At 37.5% G+C, this 27352-nt stretch overlaps 2 protein-coding genes across 2 annotated transcripts; both read right to left on the bottom strand.

Annotated features, from left to right (window-relative positions):
- Positions 1–4370: 4370 nt before the first annotated feature.
- LOC117658977 (vomeronasal type-2 receptor 26-like) lies at positions 4371–11065 on the bottom strand. The gene is made up of 6 exons (XM_087891736.1): positions 10897–11065; positions 9732–10023; positions 8613–9476; positions 7879–8106; positions 7354–7480; positions 4371–5346 (listed from the first exon to the last, which is right to left on the bottom strand). Exons 1-6 carry the CDS (start codon positions 11058–11060, stop codon positions 4454–4456), a joined length of 2568 nt encoding a protein of 855 aa, XP_087747862.1. The 5' UTR covers positions 11061–11065; the 3' UTR covers positions 4371–4453.
- A 7703-nt stretch (positions 11066–18768) lies between these two features.
- Positions 18769–26807, bottom strand: LOC148113707 (vomeronasal type-2 receptor 26-like). Its single transcript, XM_087891739.1, has 4 exons — positions 25992–26807; positions 25294–25521; positions 24798–24924; positions 18769–19668 (listed from the first exon to the last, which is right to left on the bottom strand). Exons 1-4 carry the CDS (start codon positions 26790–26792, stop codon positions 18776–18778), a joined length of 2049 nt encoding a protein of 682 aa, XP_087747865.1. The 5' UTR covers positions 26793–26807; the 3' UTR covers positions 18769–18775.
- Between the last annotated feature and the right edge of the window lie 545 nt (positions 26808–27352).

Consider the following 27352-nt stretch of genomic DNA (forward strand, 5'->3'; position numbering starts at 1 on the left):
CTCAGTCTAAACAAAACCGGCCAAAGTTAAGGCCATCTCCACAGAAACCAGTAATGACCAGAGGGAGTGACTTCTACGACCTGTGAAATTGCTTCGTTGGGGAATTTGACTGATGACAAAAATTGGGGGAGGAGGAAACATGGTCAGAGGCAAGGCGCAGATTGGGTGAAGTCAGAGTTGGCTTCACTTGGTTCGTGCCAACATGACCCTCCTAATAAACAACTGGATTTTTCTTGAAACTTTGCTTGAGGCTCCTGATTTCATTAGGGCATCGGTCGGAACCCTTTATTGTTCACAGTTGATCCAAACTTATTTTTTCCAAAGCACCAGAAGGCAAGACATGAAACAATGGATGGAATTAATCAAGGAGAGAAGCAACCTGGAATTAAGGAGAAACTTCCTAACAGTGAGGAAAATTAACCAGTGGAACAGTTTTGCCTTCAGAAGTTGTAGGTGCTTCATCACTGGAGGTTCCTAGGAAAAGACTGGACATCCACCTATCCAAAAGAGTAATTATTTTCTGGCTGTGTTGCCTTTGTGCCACATCCTGGGTCATCACATTATCCAAACCATGAGGCTAATGGCAGGAGCTACGAAATTGATGCTTTCCAAATGGCCAGTACTATCTAACACACCATCCACACACCTTAGAAGACAGTTTTAAAAAGGGAGTGGAAAAAAATGTGAGGCAAATCTGATTATTACCCATACATGAGGATTATCATGATCAAATATTCAGACTCAGATCTTGTAATCCACCATGGAAACCTGGACAGCAATTAATCTTTAATTAATATTAATTGATAGACTTTGATATTGAGACAGTAAGTTGCCAGGAATGGGCCACTTCTAACCAGTTCCATTTCATTTATTATCTGATACAGTTCAATACCCTTCTGGCTTTGTTCTTCCAAGGGAAAAATAGACAGCACTCATTCAGATCCAAACCGACAATGGCAGGTATCAATATTGGAAATCCAAATGGGGACTAAATGTGACTGTGAGAATGTCATGGAAGCTTTCCATCTTATTGGGAGGAAATGCCCCACTGGAGGTTCCCTGGTTACCGGCATGAACTGCATCACCTTGAGGATATTGCTATCCAGGCCATAGGCTTAGCTACTCTAATAACTGCTGATACATATTTTAATTTTTTCTCATAATTTTATTCATCATTCATATTGTGCATTTTCAAAATAATTCACTGTTCTGGTGTTTTATATTTTGACTGGGGAATTCTGGGAGTCAAAGTCCATATAGTTTAAACCTGTCAAGGTTGAGAAACATTGCTCATCCGATATATGCCATAAGAAATAAATGAATAAATAAACTCAGAAATTATTTAATTAACTCTTTGGGTTTTTTTTATTGAAAAAGTTTTTCAAATACAGATTTTTCCCCTTTTCCCCCCTCCTCCCTCACCCCCCCTCCGCCTCCCCTCCCCCTGTGGCTTCTCCAAAATAAAACCCAGATTTATAACAGATTATATAATGCTTTACCATCCTTTTACTCCACCCCCCATATGCTGACCATTTCTTTCTAACAATATTATTATATCCCCCCTATACTATACATTTCAGAGCAACATTCAGCTGTAAAATTATATAATAAATCCTAATTTGGCAATTTCAACTCATACTCTACCCATTTCCTCCTCCCCCATACATATATCTCTTAATTCAAATCTTTTACGTATATTAATATCTGAACATAAAATCCCTTTTCCTTAACTAAACAATCAGTAAACTAACCTATCTCCACCCACTTTCCTACAGGTCTACCATACATAATATTTTTAATATCTTTGTTCTTCTGCCCACACCACTAAGAAATATTTCCATATATAAATAAAATCCTCAAATGACTTTAAACTTGTAATCCATATGATATCTTCTATAATGTCTTTCAACTAGATTATTAATTCCATCACCTATGTTAAAGTAACATCAAGTTCTAGTTCCAACAGTATATTCGGTATCTTCAATTACCATCTGCCCCCATCAATAATAAGTGTTTTCATATATAAAAAACCACCCGAGTGACTTTATATTTATATTCCATATAGTATCTTCTGTAATGTCTTTTATCTAGATTATTAATTCCAACCACCGTGTTAGGGTAACAACCAGATCTTCTGCATGCCCCAATCCCATAGTTCTCTTGCCTTGTAGCTCAACATAAACGTAATCCATTTGTCAAAGAGTCCAAAATAGAAAGTTCCAATCCACTCAATTAAAGGCCATCTTCCACATCCCAAAAGCACAGCACTGCAGAGATCTGTCATTCTTCTCAAAATAGTATAAACCAATACTTTGCCTCAGCTATATTTTCATTATATTTAATCGTCTCTTAAGTAACTGGCATTAAACTGTTGTTTAGTCTAAAAATTTTTAATTTTATAGAACCTGCTTCTTCTTTTCTTAACTTTTTGTGGTTTAGATCTCCATCCTGGTTGCCTTTCTAGGACTTGTATATCAGCTGATTGATTTCCATGCTGGTCTGTAACTTGATAAGACATCACATTAAGATCCGAAGCCGCCTCTCTTGTATTTATAGGTAATCCAACTATAACCTCTGAAGGAGAATCCAAAAGCGGCTCATCCAAAAAGGCCTCTGTAACTTGTTGTTTTTCCATTACCATCATCTCCATCTGCTTAGCTTGGGTTTCAATCTCTTGTTGATTTTGCTTTTCTTTATTCCCTTCATGTGTTCCTGACACTAATGGCATACATGGAGATGTTGAATCCTTTTTAAGAACCTTGTAATAAAATTCTTCCGCTTTTTCAACAGTATTTAGTTGATATCTTTCTCCTTGATATCTCAATATTATACCAACTGGAGAATCCCACCTAAATGGGATGTTTTGTTTCTTTAGCTCAGTCACCAAAAATCCAAAATCCTTTCTATCTTTTAACATCTTGGACGGCAGCTCTTTATATATCCAAATCTTCCTTCCATGCATTTCAAGAATGGAGTTAAAAGACTTTTGCAGAATATCGTTTCTTATTCCTTTATCAGTAAAGTAAATCACCACATCTCTAGGCAACTGCCTTTGCTTTGCCACCCAAGAATTTGTTCTGTAGCTCTTATCAATCTTACAGGATACCTCTTCAGGACTAACCTTTAAAATCACAGCCAGAACTTCAGCAGACATCTTTCTCAAATCTTCTTTTTTATTTTCCTGTATTCCCCTAATTCTGACCGCAAATTCCATGAGTCTGAATTGCATCATTGTGACTTCATTTTCAATCCTTTGTTTTATATTATCTGCATTGTAAGTCTTGTAGCCAGCTTCCTTTATTTTAGACTCTACTTCTGAGCTATTTTCTTGAATCATTGTTAAATCATTCTCAATTCTTTGTATTTTATTGTCCAGATTATAAATCTTATCATCAGATGCCTTCATTTTAGACTCTAATTCTAAGTTGGTATCTTTATCCATCTTTGTAACTATTTCTGAAAAGGTTTCCAAAGCTGTTATAATCTGTTGTTTCAGATTAGCATACTTTCGTTGTACCAACTCTTTAATTTCCTGCCTAAATTTTTCAAGATTCTGGTTCACAATCTCATCATGTCTTGCCATCTCTTCCAAAACAAATTCCTTTAGGTCTTTAAAGCCATTCTTCTGCATCTGCAAGCTCAAAACTTGTTCATGTGGTTTGTAAATGGAGGAGCCCCCCCCCCAGCTTGGTTGTCTGGCTTTGTCAGTTTTAACGCCATCCTGCCACACAAGCAGGTTTTTTTTCCCCTTTAAAGAAAAAGACTTCTCTCCAAACAATATCAATATCAAGTCTCTAAGAAGAAAGAAGCATGAAATAAAAAATTTTCTCTTCACTTCTAGCCAGCGCTATTGTTTCAGTTACTTTGTAACATATTAAACTATTCAAACGGAAGGACTTTTGCTTTCGGCTTTCTTCTCAAGTCTCAGCCAGTCGCCATTTTAAACTTTCTTTTTTCCCCTTTTCACTATTCTTTACTTTTAAAATCAGTCTTAGGGTAGTTAGAAATACTTGCAATTTAGGATCCCAGATCCAGATTTCATCCTACTTGTTCAGATGATCTGTTAGTTTTCGTTAATTGGTTTGGTCCCATTGCCTAGCTCTACAAAGCGCAGAGTTCTCCCAAAGCCCGGAGCAGCAGCGAGCAAAAATAGGGAGCCTCATCCTGCTTCCTCCCCAAGAGTAAAAATAAACTCTGGGGACTTCGCAGAGGGCTCTACCTGCCCTCGCCGGCTCTGTCTCACATTTCCTTAAGGAAACAGAGTTTTTCGAGCCGCCTTTCAGCTGTAAAGGCGGCTCTTTATGGGTGACGGGGCTGGCGGTCTCAAAAGACTGTCTGGTGGCGACGGAAGCCAAACCGGAAGCCTATTTAATTAACTCTTAATTGAATATTGCCATCTCATTTAAACTCAGTATTGTTGGAAAAAATATAACACGCCTATGATACAATAACTTTATTTTATTAGTCCTTTCTTAGTGTTTAGTTCTGGTTTAAGAACAATGATGAAGCATTTTGGGAAGAAGATGCATCCCAATAACCCAGCACTGGAGGACAAGATGGAGAAGATCTCCACAGCTACCATGGCTTTTCCATTGGTACTCAGATAAGTTGGAACAAAGGAGATCCATACACTGCAGAAAACCAACATGCTGAAAGTGATGAACTTGGCTTCATTAAAGCTGCCAGGTAAATTACGGGCAAGGAAAGCCACAATGAAGCTGGCAATAGCCAGGAAGCCCAGATAGGCCAGGACACAATAGAACATGAAGATGGAGCCTTCATTGCATTGCAAAATCATGATTTCTGTAAGGGAATTCATGTCTAACTCAGGGAATGGAGGAGATGTTGCCAGCCACAAAATGCAAAGACCTGTTTGAAGAAAAGAACAAGAAAGGATAATGGAAAGAGCCAATCTTTTCCCCACCCATTTTCTCATTGAAGAACCTGGCTTAGTAGCTATGAAAGCTACAACCACGGTAATAGTTTTAGCTAACACACAAGAAACAGCAACTGAGAAGATGATGCCGAATGCTGGTTGCCGGAGAAGGCAGGTTACTTTCCCTGGCTGACCAAGGAATAACAAGGAAGAGAGAAAGCAGAGCAGAAGGGCGATAAGGAGAGTGTAAGTGAGGTCCCGGTTGTTGGCCTTGACGATGGGGGTATCTCTATGCTTAAGGAAAATTCTGAGCACACTGATTGTCATGAAGGAAAAGGAGACAGCAGCTGAGGCCAGACTGATCCCTAAAGGTTCTTCAAAGGACAGGAAACTCATTGTTTTGTTAAGGCATCGATCTTGCTCTTGACTTGGATACTGATCCTCAGGACATTTGAAACAATCTTCTGTATCTGGATAAAAAGATCAAAAAGAAAGTCATTTACTTTCTATTTCTTTCCAATATGTTCTATAATATTGAAGACTGACATTCATTCCAATCCTACTTAGCCATGACCTTGTCAGAAATTCAGAAATTCCAATCAGAATTTCTGAAATTTAGAAAATAAGGTGGGTTGCAGTCTCTCTCCCTCTCTATCTCTCTTTCCCTCTCTCCAATATTGATGATTACACTTTTTAAGTCAATTTTACAATAGTTAAGCGGATAGTTTTCAATTTTCTCTATTACAGTGTCATACAATACTTTGGATGACCACCATATAAAAGATGGTTGGGCCAAAATTTGACCTTGGTCACTATGTATACTTTGGCCTGCAGGTGAGATAATAAATAGTTTGGATTTTGAATTCTGAGGCAAAAATGTCATATGAGAAAAGATTGTTTAGATTTAGATCTTATCGGAGCTGTGTTGATCAGGTCCTTAGTCTTTCAAGCCATATTGAAAGCAGCTATCAGAATAAATTGAAAACATCTCTTGTATTTGTGGATCTCACAGCAGCATACGATACAGTATGGAGGGAGGGCCTATTAAGCAAATTCCTCCACGCTGTCCCCTGTAGGACTATGGGCCGCCTAATAAATAAAATGCTTTCAGCAAGGACCTTTCAAGTCATCGTGGGTGACAAAATCAGTAAGCAAAGACACCTGAATAACGGACTCCCTCAGGGCTCCATGCTGGCCCCATCTCTATTTACTCTAATATACCACCCATGCTATCAACAAAGTTCTCTTATGCTGATGACCTGGCATTAGCATATAGCCACAAGGACATCGAAGCTACAGAAGGCGTACTTACAGCCGACCTTACAACTTTGAGCGCATACTTCCACCAATGGAGGTTAATCCCAAGTGTAAATAAAACAGTTACATCATGTTTTCACCTTAACAACAAATTGGCAAAAAGAGAACTCAATGTATACCTAAACAACAAACTGCTTCCATATGAGGCAACACCAAAATACCTGGGGGTCACCTTAGACAGGACTCTGTCTTTTTATAAAACATATTCAGAATATGGCTGCCAAGGTTAACAGCAGAAATAACATTCTACAAAAACTATGTGGAACAATTTGGGGAGCTTCAGCCCCAACTCTTCAATGGAAAAGTGGATGGAAGCGTGGAGTAGCTATTCCCCCCAAGGTATTTCTGAGCATATTAATCCTAATAGTATACCTCCAGGATTTAATTTACCCCAACACATATGGGTGACATACAATAGAATTAGAACGACTCATGGGGTGTGTGCCGACTCCTTGTATAAATGGGGAAAGTCACCTTCAGCACAATGTGATTGCGGGAGCCCCCGACAGACTATCCAACATATAGTGAGGGAATGCTCTAACAGAAGGTATCCAGGAGATTTTAGGGACTTCCTCTGCATAACAATGACAGCTACTGACTAGATCTCCAAACTCAACATTAAACTTTGAAATGTTATTTCTGTTTTCCTCTTAGGTTTCTTACTGCTTTTTTAAAAAATTGTTTTAATTGTTTTAACCTGTAAAAATGAAGTGTTTTAATATTGTGTGTGACCAGCCATACGCTAAATAAATAAATAAAATAGTTTGGATTTTGAATTCTGAGGCAAAAATGTCATATGAGAAAAGATTGGATATATGAATGCTGGGATCTTGTGAAGTATCTTAGTATTCTCAAATATGAGAGATTATTAATAACTGAGGTTTATAGGGATTGCTTTGTTCCTTGTTTTGAAGCAGGGTTAAACTCAATTTTATTGAGGGCCGCATCAGGGTTGTGTTTGAACTCAGAGGCTTTTGTGTGTGTGTGTGTGGCCCGGGGTGGCCATGGTCACTGTGGGCGTGACAGGCCTTGAGCTTGACACCCCTGCTTTAGAGCGTGAAAAACATCATCTTTAGTAAGAAATAGAAAAATTGTAATTTTTGACAAAACAATTTGTTTGCAGCCATTGTCTCCAAAATTTGAAGGATTTCATAACTGACCTATCTTGATAGAAATCTTCCCCTGTGGACACGGCATACAATCATAGCAGCAAAAGCTTTTCTCTTCAGATTGTCTCTTCCAAGATCCAGGATGACAGTTTTGATTGCACAGAGAAACTGGAAGAACCTGTTTATAACATGAAAAATGTTGCACCATTAGTTGCCGAGTTTTTAATCATTTGAAAATAGAGGCAATTAATCATCTTATTGGCCAGCAGAGATCCCTTGGAGATAATTTAAGCTATTTCTTTCATTGTTTAAGGAAGATGTCAAAATATAAACATTCCACATGCTTGCAGTCCATACTTCATTAAAACTTTTGTGCCATTCAAGAATTGCCTAGAGGCATTTGAAATGCATATTCTTGAAAAAGAATAAGAAACTGGAGGATCTCATAAATAACATTTTTAAAAAGTTTGCAAAAAGATTCACCAAGTTTTTCCTCATTGGGTATAATGGAGGAACATGATACATTTTTTTAGGAAAATGTATGCAGGAATCTGACCCATTCAAGAATACCCATACCTGGTTAAAATCTTTGTGCCATGCAATCAAATTTTCATTCATAATCAATTCATTTCCATCTGCAGCATTGGGATCTAATCTTCCAACTTTCACTCTCTGGATGGATTTGTTTGAAAAGGTGATCATGTTGATGATGTCAAATCCTTCTGCAATTTCCATGTTCTCATTAAAGGACACTGATTCTCCTGCTGAGTTATTGAAAGAAATGCTTTGAAGAAATGGGTGCAGCTACAGAGGAAGAAGGAGGAGGAGGAGGTAGAGGAGGAGGAGGAGGAGGAGGAGGAGGAGGAGGAGGAGGAGGAGGAGGAGGAGGAGGAGGAGGAGGAGGAAGATGAAGTTTAAAATATAGTGGGATAAAACATTCTATAAAACATTTTCCTTTCTTTGCAAATTTCTGTATGCAGCTTGATGGGACAATAATCAAGAATTAACATGGAGAGTATCATTATATACAGTAATGAGTGCACTGCTTTCCATTTTCATGGATATAAAAAGGCAATATATTACTGTCAATAGTATTTCACATTGTCCTCTTGGTTAGAAAGTGGAATGGAACCCAGTGGTAGGATTTAATGAATGCAGAAGAATAGTACTTTCCTTACGTATTTATCATTGATTGATTGATTTAATGATAGCTATTTTAATGATATATTGTATCTGAAAACATGCTTCAGCTCATTTTGTGATCCAAGTCACTTTCTAGTAAATGTTTCACATTTCTTGGACAACTTTACCTTAAAAGGTGGTAGATTTTGAGGTTCTGGGATTTTATCCACCAAGGTTTTACTCTGACTGGATTCTTTTGATAGTAAGGCTTGCAAAGAATGAGCCACAGCATAGATACCATTATAGATGCTATAACTATGACCTGTCATTTGCATTTCAAAGAGAGGTCCAGGAAGACTGTCCAGATTCTCCTCTCCAATACATTTTTCCATGTCCATTGTTGGTCTTTCTGAATTAGACAAGGAACAGTCAAATGCTTGCTCCCAAAACCCTTTTAGAAATCCATCTCTTTGTCTCCAAAAGGGTTTTATAGACTTCAGAAATTCTTTGAAGGCTAGAACTTCACCTGAATGTATCTGAAAAGAAATGGCCCCATCAAACAATTGGAGATTCCAAGTCTTTAGATTTGCTGTTAGTATGAAGTCCACTTGACTTGTTGTGATCCATACCTTTCTAAGGGATATGTTTAATTTATCTTCAGGATCACTTAAAAATATGGGAGGAATGATCCAGAGAAGTGTATAAGACTCTCCATAGAGAATAAATACGTTTGCTTTCATGTCTGTGAAATGTATATAAAAACTTTGAATTACATGTATGGATGTATGGACTTCATCCAATGAAAGCTGCGGAGGGATTCTTTGTATGAAGGCTGGACAGATTCCATGCCGAGAAAGCATCTCCTGTAGCTTCTTCAAAAAGTGTTCTCCACTTTCATTTTTGACAGCAAAGAGTCCAACCCATTTCCATCCGAAATGTTGAAGCAATTGGATAAACCCAATGTATACAAGACGTTCATTTGGTGCCATAAAATAAAAAGAAGAAAACTTACTGATATGAAATTCTTTTGGGGGGAAGGATCCATATGGGAGCTAAAAGAAAACAAATTATTATTATTATTATTATTATTATTATTATTATTATTATTATTCTAATTGGAAGATGATCAAATACCAGCAAGTTGAAATCTGTCTTTACCAGTACAAGTTAACTTTAATTTTCAATGTCTTGCTTAGTATGGAATGAGATTTCCTTACAATCATGTTTTTGTGGAGACAAACACATGAGAATAAATTCTTAAGAATTCTAATTAAGAACTAGAGAAATGTCCTCATTCCTGGACCCACCTGTGGTATTTTGTAGAACTCTACAATATCTGCCATATGGGATGAAGTTTCTGATCCAAGTCCTCCAATAATGGCCATGAGATCTGTCTGAAGTCCACATTTGTAGTTGGGCAGAAATCTATTTGATTTGAAGAGCAGGTCCAGGGTAGTCCGAAAAGTCATCCTTGCATCATAGTAACTGTCGTGAATATGGAACCCAAGGGTAATATTGGGCAAGATTTCTTGATTCTCATTGATTTCCTTGACAGCAAAGGCCAAGGAAAGGAGATGTTGGTAGAATTTTGTAATCAGACTGTAAGTAAAGAATGTTTCGTTTTAGAAAGTGAATGAATTAATTGATCACCAAGAATAGCCATTTGTACCTGTGATCGGAATTTAAAAGATTAAATTCCCTTTATACTGTTTCAAAGTATCATGGAAGTCATTTATTAAACAATACAGTAATTTATCTTTTTAGATTGTCTATTATTGGCCAATGAGAACAATGTTGTGTTCTGTTTCATAGAGAGGAAACTAAACTTATTCCGCTTCTTTATTTTAATCTTCTTTAACCATTTTTGTTCTTCCATTTCCTCCTTTTTCTGAGGAAATGTGTTAATTGTAAAGAACGTTTTTCCATTTTTGCATTGCTTTTATGGAGATGAGTGATCATTTCTGAACATTTTCTTCTTATATTATGAATTCCTACTTTATCTATTTATATTCTAAGTATTGTGAAATGTGTGGTGCTCTCTGAGCTTGATTGTTCCGTTTCAAATATTTTGCCTTCCAAGTAGGTAACATATTAAAAGCTTTGCAATGCTCTTCCGAACACTAAAGTTATTACCTAACCTGATAATAAAATATCTGCATGAAATAACCAAGCTTAGATAGCAAGAATGATTTTTTTGATTATACCTGAGCTATATATGCTGTCTCACATTAGTAATCTAGGTGTCCCTTAGATATTCAAATTCATATTTGTACCACTTTTTTCAAAATAATATAAAGACTCCCTCATTTCCATAGAGGCATAAAATCTGAAATCTCAGGGGGAAAAAATCAAGAAATGCTTGGTTTGGCTTGTGACTTTATCTGCCTTCTTTGAGACCCTTGTGAGTCAAAGAAACTGATGTAGATATCTAGAAACGATCATTAGGTGAAGAAAGGTGTGAGATTTGCTTACTCTGAAAGTTCATAGAGCTCCCGAGAAGGATGTTCATAAAATAAATGCTCTCTGAAGGCATAGATCATATGTGAAGCCATCCCTCCAATGAGGACATCACCAGGTTGGTACCATTCATGTGGAACTGGAAAAGGATCAACCTCTGGACACTTGAGTGCATTCATTTTGATCACGGGGAACAGCAGAAAGAACAGTGCATCAACTGCTAAAAAATCTTCTAAAAGAGGTCTCCAACAGATCAACCCACACCAATGGATCTGACTTAGCATCCTGGATTTTCCCAACACGCCGCCTAAGAGAAAAGCATCAATCTAAATCTTTAACTTCAATGGAGATACAGAAATAAGGAATGACTGAGATTTCTACAACCCAAATTTGAAATTGGTCTGATAAAAGAAAGAACTGATGCTGGAGGAAACAAACTCAATAGCCCTGTTTGACTCTTCCCACAACCTCAAGCTCTTCATGGAACCAGAGTTCATTTATAGCATCTTTCAGCCATGCATTCTAGTTTCACTGCTTTCCTGAAAATCTCTGGAGCTTTAAGCAGATAAACCCATTATAGTAATTTGGACTCTTCAAGGAAAAGTTAATTATTTACTTCATAATAAAGAAGATGTGCAATAGCTATTATTTAGCTTAGCATGGAACTGAAGAATTTTTGCTTAGAAAAAAATTAATGCTTCAATTTTCATTAACCATTGCAGGATTTCCCAGCCACTTATAGAATCAAATAGAGATTACAATGTTAACTGCGTGTATCAGTGTGAAAAAACCAAAAAAACCAAAAAAACCACAAAAAAACCCCCAGCGATTTTGAAAAATAGAGGGCCTTATAGAGATCGTACTTATTGTAGATGGGATGTCATGAAAAACGTGAAGAAGATTACTGTGAAAAATCATCACATAGATGTAAAATTTCACTAAGAACTGAATGTGAGTTTAGGGTGTTTTTCTTTCAACTTGTGTCAAAATATTATACAAGTCTTACAGAGAGTGGTATTGAGGGGTGAAATCCAGTAGGTTCTGACAGGTTCTGGAGAACCGGTAGCAGAAATTTTGAGCAGTATGGAGAACTGGCAAATGCCACCTCTGGCTGGCCCCAGAGTGGGGTGGGAATGGAGATTTTGCAGTATCCTTCACCTGGAGTGGGGTGGGAATGGAGATTTTGCAGCATCTTTCACCTTTATGCCCACCACAACCCGCCCTCCAAGCCACGCCCACAGAACCGGTAGTAAAATAAAGTTGGATTTCACCACTGGTGTTATTCAAATAAGCATGTCTTTCCATCCTAAAATCTATAATCTCAATAGGGAAAACTTTGACCCAACCTGGAGAATATATTCATAATTCATAAGTTTTTTTGCAAGCATACATAAGATAACAGGTAAAAGTATAAACATAATTTGAATACATGAAAAGAGTAAGTAGAAAAGCATATTAGGACAGGGACAGTAGGCACGTTGGTGCATTTATGTACGCCCCTTACTGTTCTGCCCCAGCTACGGGTCCCAAGAAGTGTAGCACACACACACAGCTCCAAAAACTCTTTTTAATACAAACAGACCCCTTTCAAAATGCAGGCTTTAACCACAAATGTCCTTATCAGCCTGCTATGAATTACAGAGATTAAACAAAGTCCGACAAGGGTTGGCAATCAGCCCAGAAACCAAGTTGTAACAAGAAACTCACTCTCAAAAGGCTCTGCGTAGGACCAAACATTGTTTCCCGCAATGTTTGCTATCTCTGTGTTAACTTAAATAGGCTAAGGGAGTGGCCAATTAACCCCAAGCCTTACTCTCAAGGAGACTTCCTCCTGATTAGCCGCTCCTGCCTTTTGGCAGCCCTGCGTGCTCAAGCATTGAGAAAAGGCTCCTCCACTTCACTCTCTTCACTCTCTTCTCCTCTGGAGGTTCTGAAGGCCCTGGCTGAGTCTTATTTATTTATTTATTTTGTTGCATTTCTATGCCGCCCAACTCCCAAGGGACTCTGCCTCTGGCACCACATCCTCTTCAGCCTCCTCGCTGTCCAACTCAAGCGTCGGCTGCACAGGCTGCTGGCGCGACACCACATCAGCCTCCTCATTGTCAGGATCAGCCACAATCCGCGCAGGCCGTTGGTGTGCCACAACACTTACAGACCTCTTAGAAAAGGGGTGAGGTCAACAGTAGACAGTTTAAGGTTAAAATTTGGGGGGTTTGGGGAAGAAACCACAGAGTCAGGTAGTGCATTCCAGGCACTGACCACTCTGTTACTGAAGTCATATTTTCTGCAATCGAATTTGGAACAATTTACCTTGAGTTTGTATCTATTATTTGCTCATGTATTGTTGTGGCTGAAGCGGAAGTAGTCATTGACAGGAAGGACTTTGTGACAGATAATTTTATGTACTATGCTTAGGTCAGACTGAAGTTGGCATACTTCTAATTTGTCTAAGCCCAAAATTTGGAGTCTGGTGGCATACGGTATTTTATTGTGGTTAGAGGAATGGAGGACTCTTTTCGTAAAATATCTTTGGACTCCCTCAATTGTATTTATGTCCAATATGCAATGCAGATTCCAGACAGATGAGATGTATTCAAGAATTGGTCTAGCAAATGTTTTGTATCCTCTAGTTAGTAGTACAACATTACCAGAGAAGAAGCTACGCAAGATTAGGTTAACAACTCTTAATGCCTTTTTAGCAATGTTGTTGCTGTGTCATGAGCTTTTTTTCAGGTTTTGGGCCCATTAAAACAACAGATATTTCCAAAACGGAGCATGGCTTCAGGAGACACTCAATTCAGAATTTTCTCCTCCACTAAAAATAGGCATTATTTTTCCTTGATCATTAATCACTAATTTCCTTTTTCCTAATACATACCCTTCCAATTGGTTAGAAATATTATTTTCGCTTCCTACTTGTTAAATCTGATAAAGACTCAGAATCTCAGCAATGTGGTAGAAGGCATCAGTGCTAAGTGCTCCGATGACACCCAGAAAGGTTTTCTTGGTGCCCCAATTATAGTTGGGGAGGAATCTATTGGAACTGAAAAGCAGGTCCAAAGTGGTCCAATAACTCATCATTCCATCAGAGTAGCTGTCATAGATATGGAACCCATGAGTGACGTTAGTTAAGAATCTGAGATTCCCACTGATTTCCTATGAACATGCTGATAGAATTTGGTTACTGCTCTGTTGAGAAAAAAATTTAAACTAAATTTCTACTTTAGGAATTGACTTTTTAAGGCACTTTATTTCCATCTATCATTGCAAATTTCCTTTAGGGTGGAAAGGCAACATTAAAATAATTTGTGTGGATTTGCAACTAAGTTGTCTCATCATGAGCACGGAATTATTTTTGATTATTTATGATGTGCATGTAAAACTTTAGAATGTCCACAAACCCTGAGAATAGTATATTTTTAAGAAAAGTGGAAATGCCATTTATTTATGAACATAAACTATTCCTTTCAATGTTCCTTTGAAATGGGCAATTAAAACTAATAAATATTGACACATTTGGGTTCTTCTGATTGCTCTTAAAGTATGCAATTTGGAATCCTACTTTGAAGAATTTCTTGACTTGTCTCCAGGATTATGAAAATCTGCTCATGGAATGTTGCCCTTTAAACGGAAGTGGATCTTTGTTTGATCTACTTCTCTTCTCCAATTTTGTACCGCAGACTGGTGGAAGTTAACCATGGTGGTATGAATTTCTCTCTTATAAATAATATTGTTTTATTTTATTGTTACCCTACCAAATGATAGTCTGCAGCTTATTTCTTGAGTGTTGATTCTGTCAACTTGCAAAGCTTTCCTGACCTGCTCCAAAGTTGTCAGGGGGATTGAGTATGGCAGCTGCATCGAGGAATTTGAACCTCAGTCTAAACAAAACACATCTTAGCCAGCCAAAGTTAAGGCCATCTCCACAGAAACCAGTAATGACCAGAGGGAGTGACTTCTACGACCTGTGAAATTGCTTCGTTGGGGAATTTAACTGATGACAAAAATTTGGGGAGGAGGAAACATGGTCAGAGGCAAGGCGCAGATTGGGTGAAGTCAGAGTTGGCTTCACTTGGTTCGTGCCAACATGACCCTCCTAAGAAACAACTGGATTTTTTTTGAAACTTTGCTTGAGGCTCCTGATTTCATTAGGGCATCAGTCGGAACCCTTTATTGTTCACAGCTGATTTTAAGAGAAAAATATTATCCAACACTTCAGGATTTTCTTTAGCTTATTAAGCTGCCACATAGAAGTGTGGGGGGTGTCTTATTTATTTTTCCAAACTTATTTTTCCAAAGCTCCAGAAGGCAAGACATGAAACAATGGATGGAACTAATCAAGGAGAGAAGCAACCTGGAATTAAGGAGAAACTTCCTAACAGTGAGGAAAATTAACCAGTGGAACAGCTTTGCCTTCAGAAGTTGTAGGTGCTTCATCACTGGAGGTTTCTAAGAAAAGACTGGACATCCACCTATCCAAAAGAGTAATTATTTTCTGGCTGTGTTGCCTTTGTGCCACATCCTGGGTCATCACATTATCCAAACCATGAGGCTAATGGCAGGAGCTACGAAATTGATGCTTTCCAAATGGCCAGTACTATCTAACACACCATCCACACACCTTAGAAGACAGTTTTAAAAAGGAAGTGGAAAAAAATGTGAGGCAAATCTGATTATTACCCATACATGAGGATTATCATGATCAAATATTCAGACTCAGATCTTGTAATCCACCATGGAAACCTGGACAGCAATTAATCTTTAATTAATATTAATTGATAGACTTTGATATTGAGACAGTAAATTGCCAGGAATGGGCAACTTCTAACCAGTTCCATTTCATTTATTATCTGATACAGTTCAATACCCTTCTGGCTTTGTTCTTCCAAGGGAAAAATAGACAGCACTCATTCAGATCCAAACCGACAATGGCAGGTATCATTGGGGGACTAAATGTGACTGTGAGAATGTCATGGAAGCTTTCCATCTTATTGGGAGGAAATGCCCCACTGGAGCTTCCCTGGTTACCGACATGAACTGCATCACCTTGAGGATATTGCTATCCAGGCCATAGGCTTAGCTACTCTAATAACTGCTGATACATATTTTAATTTTTCCTCATAATTTTATTCATCATTCATATTGTGCATTTTCAAAATAATTCACTGTTCTGGTGTTTTATATTTTGACTGGGGAATTCTGGGAGTCAAAGTCCATACAGTTTAAACCTGTCAAGGTTGAGAAACATTGCTCATTCGATATATGCCATAAGAAATAAATGAATAAATAAACTCAGAAATTATTTAATTAACTCTTTGTTTTTTTGGGTTTTTTTTAATTGAAAAAGTTTTTCAAATACAGATTTTTTCCCCTTTTCCCCCTCCTCCCTCACCCCCCTCCCCCTCCCCTCCCCCTGTGGCTTCTCCAAAATAAAACCCAGATTTATAACAGATTATATAATGCTTTACCATCCTTTTACTCCACCCCCCATATGCTGACCATTTCTTTCTAACAATATTATTATATCCCCCCTATACTATACATTTCAGAGCAACATTCAGCTGTAAAATTATATAATAAATCCTAATTTGGCAATTTCAACTCATACTCTACCCATTTCCTCCTCCCCCATACATATATCTCTTAATTCAAATCTTTTACGTATATTAATATCTGAACATAAAATCCCTTTTCCTTAACTAAACAATCAGTAAACTAACCTATCTCCACCCACTTTCCTACAGGTCTACCATACATAATATTTTTAATATCTTTGTTCTTCTGCCCACACCACTAAGAAATATTTCCATATATAAATAAAATCCTCAAATGACTTTAAACTTGTAATCCATATGATATCTTCTATAATGTCTTTCAACTAGATTATTAATTCCATCACCCATGTTAGAGTAACATCAAGTTCTAGTTCCAACAGTATATTCGGTATCTTCAATTACCATCTGCCCCCATCAATAATAAGTGTTTTCATATATAAAAAACCACCCGAGTGACTTTATATTTATATTCCATATAGTATCTTCTGTAATGTCTTTTATCTAGATTATTAATTCCAACCACCGTGTTAGGGTAACAACCAGATCTTCTGCATGCCCCAATCCCATAGTTCTCTTGCCTTGTAGCTCAACATAAACGTAATCCATTTGTCAAAGAGTCCAAAATAGAAAGTTCCAATCCACTCAATTAAAGGCCATCTTCCACATCCCAAAAGCACAGCACTGCAGAGATCTGTCATTCTTCTCAAAATAGTATAAACCAATACTTTGCCTCAGCTATATTTTCATTATATTTAATCGTCTCTTAAGTAACTGGCATTAAACTGTTGTTTAGTCTAAAAATTTTTAATTTTATAGAACCTGCTTCTTCTTTTCTTAACTTTTTGTGGTTTAGATCTCCATCCTGGTTGCCTTTCTAGGACTTGTATATCAGCTGATTGATTTCCATGCTGGTCTGCAACTTGATAAGACATCACATTAAGATCCGAAGCCGCCTCTCTTGTATTTATGGGTAATCCAACTATAACCTCTGAAGGAGAATCCAAAAGCGGCTCGTCCAAAAAGGCCTCTGTAACTTGTTGTTTTTCCATTACCACCATCTCCATCTGCTTAGCTTGGGTTTCAATCTCTTGTTGATTTTGCTTTTCTTTATTCCCCTCGTGTGTTCCTGACACTAATGGCATACATGGAGATGTTGAATCCTTTTTAAGAACCTTGTAATAAAATTCTTCCGCTTTTTCAACAGTATTTAGTTGATATCTTTCTCCTTGATATCTCAATATTATACCAACTGGAGAATCCCACCTAAATGGGATGTTTTGTTTCTTTAGCTCAGTCACCAAAAATCCAAAATCCTTTCTATCTTTTAACATCTTGGACGGCAGCTCTTTATATATCCAAATCTTCCTTCCATGCATTTCAAGAATGGAGTTAAAAGACTTTTGCACAATATCGTTTCTTATTCCTTTATCATTAAATAAATCACCACATCTCTAGGCAACTGCCTTTGCTTTGCCACCCAAGAATTTGCTCTGTAGCTCTTATCAATCTTACAGGATACCTCTTCAGGACTAACCTTTAAAATCACAGCCAGAACTTCAGCAGACATCTTTCTCAAATCTTCTCTTTTATTTTCCTGTATTCCCCTAATTCTGACCGCAAATTCCATGAGTCTGAATTGCATCATTGTGACTTCATTTTCAATCCTTTGTTTTATATTATCTGCATTGTAAGTCTTGTAGCCAGCTTCCTTTATTTTAGACTCTACTTCTGAGCTATTTTCTTGAATCATTGTTAAATCATTCTCAATTCTTTGTATTTTATTGTCCAGATTATAAATCTTATAATCAGATGCCTTCATTTTAGACTCTAATTCTAAGTTGGTATCTTTATCCATCTTTGTAACTATTTCTGAAAAGGTTTCCAAAGCTGTTATAATCTGTTGTTTCAGATTAGCATACTTTCGTTGTACCAACTCTTTAATTTCCTGCCTAAATTTTTCAAGATTCTGGTTCACAATCTCATCATGTCTTGCCATCTCGAGTTCTCCCGAAGCCCGGAGCAGCAGCGAGCAAAAATAGGAAGCCTCATCCTGCTTCCTCCCCAAGAGTAAAAATAAACTCTGGGGACTTCGCAGAGGGCTCTACCTGCCCTCGCCGGCTCTGTCTCACATTTCCTTAAGGAAACAGAGTTTTTCGAGCCGCCTTTCAGCTGTAAAGGCGGCTCTTTATGGGCGACGGGGCTGGCGGTCTCAAAAGACCGTCTGGTGGCGACGGAAGCCAAACCGGAAGCCTATTTAATTAACTCTTAATTGAATATTGCCATCTCATTTAAACTCAGTATTGTTGGAAAAAATATAACACACCTATGATACAATAACTTTATTTTATTAGTCCTTTCTTAGTGTTTAGTTCTGGTTTAAGAACAATGATGAAGCATTTTGGGAAGAAGATGCATCCCAATAACCCAGCACTGGAGGACAAGATGGAGAAGATCTCCACAGCCACCATGGCTTTTCCATTGGTACTCAGATAAGTTGGAACAAAGGAGATCCACACACTGCAGAAAACCAACATGCTGAAAGTGATGAACTTGGCTTCATTAAAGCTGCCAGGTAAATTACGGGCAAGGAAAGCCACAATGAAGCTGGCAATAGCCAGGAAGCCCAGATAGCCCAGGACACAATAGAACATGAAGATAGAGCCTTCATTGCATTGCAAAATCATGATTTCTGTAAGGGAATTCATGTCTAACTCAGGGAATGGAGGAGATGTTGCCAGCCACAGAATGCAAAGACCTGCTTGAAGAAAAGAACAAGAAAGGACAATGGAAAGAGCCAATCTTTTCCCCACCCATTTTCTCATTGAAGAACCTGGCTTAGTAGCCATGAAAGCTACAACCACGGTAATAGTTTTAGCTAACACACAAGAAACAGCAACTGAGAAGATGATGCCAAATGTTGGTTGCCGGAGAAGGCAGGTTACTTTCCCTGGCTGACCAAGGAATAACAAGGAAGAGAGAAAGCAGAGCAGAAGGGCGATAAGGAGAGTGTAAGTGAGGTCCCGGTTGTTGGCCTTGACGATGGGGGTATCTCTATGCTTAAGGAAAATTCTGAGCACACTGATTGTCATGAAGGAAAAGGAGACAGCAGCTGAGGCCAGACTGATCCCTAAAGGTTCTTCAAAGGACAGGAAACTCATTGTTTTGTTAAGGCATCGATCTTGCTCTTGACTTGGATACTGATCCTCAGGACATTTGAAACAATCTTCTGTATCTGGATAAAAAGATCAAAAAGAAAGTCATTTACTTTCTATTTCTTTCCAATATGTTCTATAATATTGTTTGAAGACTGACATTCCTTCCAATCCTACTTAGCCATGACCTTGTCAGAAATTCAGAAATTCCAATCAGAATTTCTGAAATTTAGAAAATAAGGTGGGTTGCAGTCCCTCTCCCTCTCTATCTCTTTTTCCCTCTCTTCAATATTGATGATTACACTTTTTAAGCCAATTTTACAATAGTTAAGCGGATAGTTTTCAATTTTCTCTATTACAGTGTCATACAATGCTTTGGATGACCACCATATAAAAGATGGTTGGGCCAAAATTTGACCTTGGTCACTATGTATACTTTGGCCTGCAGGTGAGATAATAAATAGTTTGGATTTTGAATTCTGAGGCAAAAATGTCATATGAGAAAAGATTGTTTAGATTTAGATCTTATCGGAGCTGTGTTGATCAGTTCCTTAGTCTTTCAAGCCATATTGAAAGCAGCTAACAGAATAAATTGAAAACATCTCTTGTATTTGTGGATCTCACAGCAGCATACGATACAGTATGGAGGGAGGGCCTATTAAGCAAATTCCTCCACGCTGTCCCCTGTAGGACTATGGGCCGCCTAATAAATAAAATGCTTTCAGCAAGGACCTTTCAAGTCATCGTGGGTGACAAAATCAGTAAGCAAAGACACCTGAATAACGGGCTCCCTCAGGGCTCCGTGCTGGCCCCATCTCTATTTACTCTAATATACCACCCATGCTATCAACAAAGTTCTCTTATGCTGATGACCTGGCATTAGCATATAGCCATAAGGACATCGAAGCTACAGAAGGCGTACTTACAGCCGACCTTACAACTTTGAGCGCATACATCCACCAATGGAGGTTAATCCCAAGCGTAAGTCAAACTGTTACATCATGTTTTCACCTTAACAACAAATTGGCAAAAAGAGAACTCAATGTATACCTAAACAACAAACTGCTCCCATATGAGGCAACACCAAAATACCTGGGGGTCACCTTAGACAGGACTCTGTCTTTTAAAAAACATATTCAGAATATGGCTGCCAAGGTTAACAGCAGAAATAACATTCTACAAAAACTATGTGGAACAATTTGGGGCGCTTCAGCCCAAACACTTCGATGTGCAGCCCTTGGGCTTTGCTACTCTGCAGCGGAATACTGCGCACCTGTATGGATAAACAGCTCACATACCGGACTTATTGATGTTCAACTTAACCATACGATGAGGCTAATTACTGGGTGCATAAAATCTACACCTAGTTACTGGCTACCAGTTCTTAGTCACATACTTCCCCCACACTTACGCCGACAAGAAGCTCTCATTCGGGAGTATAGTAAGATCCTGTTAAATTCCTCTCTACCCATTCATGGCTACATTCCTGATCTCTTAAGATGCCGATTAAAGTCAAGAAACCAGATTATTATACCAAACTATATGCCAAAGATGATACACAGAATGGACTTATAGAGAAATATTTAGAAAATAGAAGAGTTACAAAAATTTCTAGTCAACAAAAGGAGAGAATGAATCATCCTATAACAGCTGAGGAGATTATTGCCGCAATTAAACAATTGAAAACAGCTAAAGCACCAGGGACGGATGGTTTAACTGCGGTGTACTATAAAACTTTACAAGCAGAAATGATTGAACATCTTAAAGATCTATTTTGTAGTATACAACAAGGGGGTAAAATACCCCCATCATGGAAAACAGCTTATATTTCATTGATACCGAAAGAGCAAGTAGGTCCTAAAAAACCTGAGAATTTTAGACCAATATCTCTTCTGAATAATGATTATAAAATATTTGCAAAAGTATTAGCCAACAGGTTGATGCCAGTTATTCAAGAGGTGATTCATTGTGATCAAGTGGGATTTATAGAAGGCAGATACATGAAGGATAATGTAAGGCAAGTTATAGATTTATTGGAATATCTTGAGAAGAATAAACAGATCCCTGCAGTGCTGGTTTTCTTGGATGCGGAGAAGGCCTTTGATAGAGTGGATTGGAACTTTCTATTAAAGACTTTGACTTTAAAGATGGATTTTGGGGATCAATTTATACAGGTGGTTTCAGCAATTTATCAAGAACAAAAGGCACAAATTATTATTAATGGAAGTTTGACAACAAATTTTAGTATTGAAAAAGGAACAAGACAAGGTTGTCTGTTATCCCCATTGTTATTTATTTTAACACTAGAAGTCTTGTTGAATACAATACGGGACTCGAGCACCTTGAAGGGAATAGTGATAAGGCAAGAGGATTACAGAATAAGGGCATTTGCAGATGATCTGGATGTTACCCTAACACAGCTGATGGAATCAATAATCCAGATGAAAGACATTATAGAACAATATGGTATGGTATCAGGATTTAGATTGAACCAGAAAAAAACTAAGATGATAGTCAAAAATATGACACAAGATCGAAAACAGGAACTTGAAAAGAAGGCAGGTTTTGAGATAGTACCAAAGGTTAAATATCTAGGAGTTCAGGTTGCAGAATCAAATATGAAATTGTTTCAAAATAATTATGAGGTGTTGTGGCGAGAGGTACAGAAAGACATGGAGACTTGGAAAAAACTGCAGCTGTCTCTACTTGGAAGAATAGCAGCAGTTAAGATGAATATTTTGCCAAGATTTCTTTTTTTGTTTCAAATGATTCCGGTGCTTAAAAGTGATAAACAATTGAAAGTTTGGCAATCTGGAGTGAATAAGTTCGTCTGGAACGAGAAGAAGCCGAGAGTGAAATTGAAAATTATGCAAGATGTTCCAGAAAGAGGAGGTCTTAAACTTCCAAACCTACAATTATATTATGAAGTAGCAGCTTTGACGCAAGCAAGTGATTGGTTTGGAAGGAAAAAGACTGGAATATTGAATATAGAAAGTTATGATCTTGAACTTGGATGGCATGCATACTTATTTTATGAGAACAAAGTGGATAAAGTATTCAAAAGCCACATACTTAGAAACTCTTTGATGAGAGTTTGGAAGAAGCACCAATTCAAATCACCGATTACAAAATACCGTTATGGCTGGATCTTGGTCATATCATGTGGAATACAAATATAATGTCACTCGGGGGTTTTTATATAAAGAAGTTCTTTTTACAGATGCGGGCAGATGGCAACTGAAGACATTAGAAACGCTGTTGGAAGAAGGGATTAATTTAACTTGGTTACACTATAATCAACTTCAATTGAGATGGAAAGAGGACCAAAAAACTGATATAATGATGCATGAAGAAGAATTGGTTAGACATATAAAAGAGAAAGGTCCAATGCATATTAAAAGGGTTTATAATGTTTTGCTAGAAAGGGATTCAGAAACTGAACTGGTTAAAGATTGTATGATAAAGTGGGCACAAAATTTTGCAGAACCAGTGATGTTGGAAACATGGGAAAAAATATGGGTTCAGAATGTTAAATTTACACAGTCGCAGAATCTGAGGGAAAACTTTTATAAAATGTTTTATAGGTGGCATTTAGATCCTAAGAAATTATCGTGTATATATCCTAATGTTCAACCAAAATGCTGGAGATGTGATTGCCTAGATGCCACATATTACCATATGTGGTGGACTTGTAAGAAAGTGAAGGCTTTTTGGATAAAAATTTGGTGGGTTATGCAAAATGTTTTGAAGAAAAAAATTCAGTTTTCTCCACAATTGTTTTTATTGGGTATAGTTAAGGGTTTTACATTGGGTGAAGTAAAGCTGATATTGTATATGATAACAGCAGCGAGATTACTGATAGGTCAATATTGGAAAAATGAAGCTATGCCCACAATTGAAGAATGGACTTTGAAGATGGCCAGTTTTGCAGAGATGGCGAAGATTTCAGCATATCTAAAAGATCGGACACAAGAGACTTATGCATGGGAGTGGAAAAAGTGGATAGATTATGTGCAGAATAAATATCAAACTAGGAAATATCAGATAGCTTTTAACTGAATATATTATATAGGGATAGAATAATTGAATTTTGTGAAGATGTGAAAAATATACAGGGGGTGGAGGGGTTCAAGTTTTATAAAATGTGATTTTGATTTGGATTATATTTTGTGGAAGTCCTGGGGGGAGGGGAGGGCTAGGGGGGGTTAGGGAGGGTTGGGGGGGTCAGGGAGGGTTAGGGGGGGAAATTGGGGAGAAAATGTATTTGTAAAACTTTTTCAATTAAAAAAAAAAAAAACCCACCACTCTTCACAGTGCTTAAGCTGCTGGCCAATCATCAGAACACCACACAAAAGCGGATGGAAGGGTGGAGTAGCTATTCCCCCCAAGATATTTCTGAGCATATTAATCCTAATAGTATACCTCCAGGATTTAATTTACCCCAACACATATGGGTGACATACAATAGAATTAGAACGACTCATGGGGTGTGTGCCGACTCCTTGTATAAATGGGGAAAGTCACCTTCAGCACAATGTGATTGCGGGAGCCCCCGACAGACTATCCAACATATAGTGAGAGAATGCTCTAACAGTAGGTATCCAGGAGATTTTAGGGACTTCCTCTGCATAACAATGACAGCTACTGACTAGATCTCCAAACTTGACATTAAACTCTGAAATGTTATTTCTGTTTTCCTCTTAGGTTTCTTACTGCTTTTTTAAAAAATTGTTTTAATTGTTTTAACCTGTAAAAATGAAGTGTTTTAATATTGTGTGTGACCAGCCATACGCTAAATAAATAAATAAAATAGTTTGGATTTTGAATTCTGAGGCAAAAATGTCATATGAGAAAAGATTGGATATATGAATGCTGGGATCTTGCGAAGTATCTTAGTATTCTCAAATATGAGAGATTATTAATAACTGAGGTTTATAGGGATTGCCTTTGTTCCTTGTTTTGAAGCAGGGTTAAACTCAATTTTATTGAGGGCGGCATCAGGGTTGTGTTTGAACTCAGAGGCTTTTGTGTGTGTGTGTGGCCCGGGGTGGCCATGGTCACTGTGGGCGTGACAGGCCTTGAGTTTGACACCCCTGCTTTAGAGGGCTAAAAACATCATCTTTAGTAAGAAATAGAAAAATTGTAATTTATGACAAAACAATTTGTTTGCAGCCATTGTCTCCAAAATTTGAAGGATTTCATAACTGACCTATCTTGGTAGAAATCTTCCCCTGTGGACACGGCATACAATCATAGCAGCAAAAGCTTTTCTCTTCAGATTGTCTCTTCCAAGATCCAGGATGACAGTTTTGATTGCACAGAGAAACTGGAAGAACCTGTTTATAACATGAAAATTGTTGCACCATTAGTTGCCGAGTTTTTAATCATTTGAAAATAGAGGCAATTAATCATTTTATGAAGGGAATCATGGCCAGCAGAGATCCCTTGGAGATAATTTAAGCTATTTCTTTCATTGTTTAAGGAAGATGTCAAAATATAAACATTCCACATGCTTGCAGTCCATACTTCATTAAAACTTTTGTGCCATTCAAGAATTGCCTAGAGGCATTTGAAATGCATATTCTTAAAAAAAATAAATAAGAAACTGGAATACCTCATAAATAACATTTTTTAAAAGTTTTTCTTCACTGGGTATAATAGAGGAACATGATGCAGGAATCTGACCCATTCAAGAATACCGATACCTGGTTAAAATCTTTGTGCCATGCAATCAAATTTTCATTCATAATCAATTCATTTCCATCTGCAGCATTGGGATCTAATCTTCCAACTTTCACTCTCTGGATGGATTTGTTTGAAAAGGTCATCATGTTGATGATGTCAAATCCTTCTGCAATTTCCATGTTCTCATTAAAGGACACTGTTTCTCCTGCTGAGTTGTTGAAAGAAATGCTTTGAAGAAATGGGTGCAGCTACAGAGGAAGAAGGACAAAAAGGAGGAGGAGGAGGAGGAAGAGGAGGAGGAGGAGGAGGAAGAAGAAGAAGTTTAAAGGATAGTGGGATAAAACATTCTATAAAACATTTTCCTTTCTTTGCAAATTTCTGTATGCAGCTTGATGTGACAATAATCAAGAATTAACATGGAGAGTATCATTATATACAGTAATGAGTGCACTGCTTTCCATTTTCATGGATATAAAAAGGCAATATATTACTGTCAATAGTATTTCACATCGTCCTCTTGGTTAGAAAGTGGAATGGAACCCAGTGGTAGGATTTAATGAATGCAGAAGAATAGTACTTTCCTTATGTATTTATCATTGATTGATTGATTTAATGATAGCTATTTGAATGATATATTGTGTCTGAAAACATGCTTCAGCTCATTTTGTGATCCAAGTCATTTTCTAGTAAATGTTTCACATTTCTTGGACAACTTTACCTTAAAAGGTGGTAGATTTTGAGGTTCTGGGATTTTATCCACCAAGGTTTTACTCTGACTGGATTCTTTTGATAGTAAGGCTTGCAAAGAATGAGCCACAGCATAGATACCATTATAGATGCTATAACTATGACCTGTCATTTGCATTTCAAAGAGAGGTCCAGGAAGACTGTCCAGATTCTCCTCTCCAGTACATTTTTCCATGTCCATTGTTGGTCTTTCTGAATTAGACAAGGAACAGTCAAATGCTTGCTCCCAAAACCCTTTTAGAAATCCATCTCTTTGTATCCAAAAGGGATTTATAGACTTCAGAAATTCTTTGAAGGCTAGAACTTCACCTGAATGTATCTGAAAAGAAATGGCCCCATCAAACAATTGGAGATTCCAGGTCCTTACATTTGCTGTTAATATGAAGTCCACTTGACTTGTTGTGATCCATACCTTTCTAAGGGATATGTTTAATTTATCTTCAGGATCGCTTAAAAATATGGGAGGTATCATCCAGAGAAGTGTATAAGACTCTCCATAGAGAATAAATATGTTTGCTTTAATGTCTGTGAAATGTATGTAAAAACCTTTAAGTATATCATTGAATGTATGGATGTCATCCAATGGAAGCTGCGGAGGGATTCTTTGTATGAAGGCTGGACAGATTCCATGCTGAGAAAGCATCTCCTGTAGCTTCTTCAAAAAGTGTTCTCCACTTTCATTTTTGACAGCAAAGAGTCCAACCCATTTCCATCCAAAATGTTGAAGCAATTGGATAAACCCAATGTATACAAGACGTTCATTTGGTGCCATAAAATAAAAAGAAGAAAACTTACTGATATGAAATTCTTTTGGAGGGAAGGATCCATATGGGAGCTAAAAGAAAACCAAAAAGATATTCAACAGGTGATTTAGATTTTCTTCCAACTGTTCATCTTCATGAATTAGTTTCCAGTACAACAGGATTGAAAATGCAGTAAATTAATTTCTGTTATTATTTTTCTAATTGGAAGATGATCAAGTATCAGCAAGTTGAATTCTGTCTTTACCAGTACAAGTTAACTTCAATTGTCAATGTCTTGCTTAGTATGGAATGAGATTTCCTTACAATCATGTTTTTGTGGAGACAAACACACAAGAATAAATTCTTAAGAAGGCTCTTAACTAATTAAGAACTAGAGAAATTTCCTCATTCCTGGACCCACCTGTGGTATTTTGTAGAACTCTACAATATCTGCCATATGGGATGAAGTTTCTGATCCAAGTCCTCCAATAATGGCCACGAGATCTGTCTGAAGTCCACATTTGTAGTTGGGCATAAATCTATTTGATTTGAAGAGCAGGTCCAGGGTAGTCCGAAAAGTCATCCTTGC

This window comes from Pantherophis guttatus, chromosome 4, assembly GCF_059756535.1.
Source record: "Pantherophis guttatus breed Tessera chromosome 4, ASM5975653v1, whole genome shotgun sequence".
In the NCBI taxonomy this organism is placed as follows: Eukaryota; Metazoa; Chordata; class Lepidosauria; order Squamata; family Colubridae; genus Pantherophis; species Pantherophis guttatus.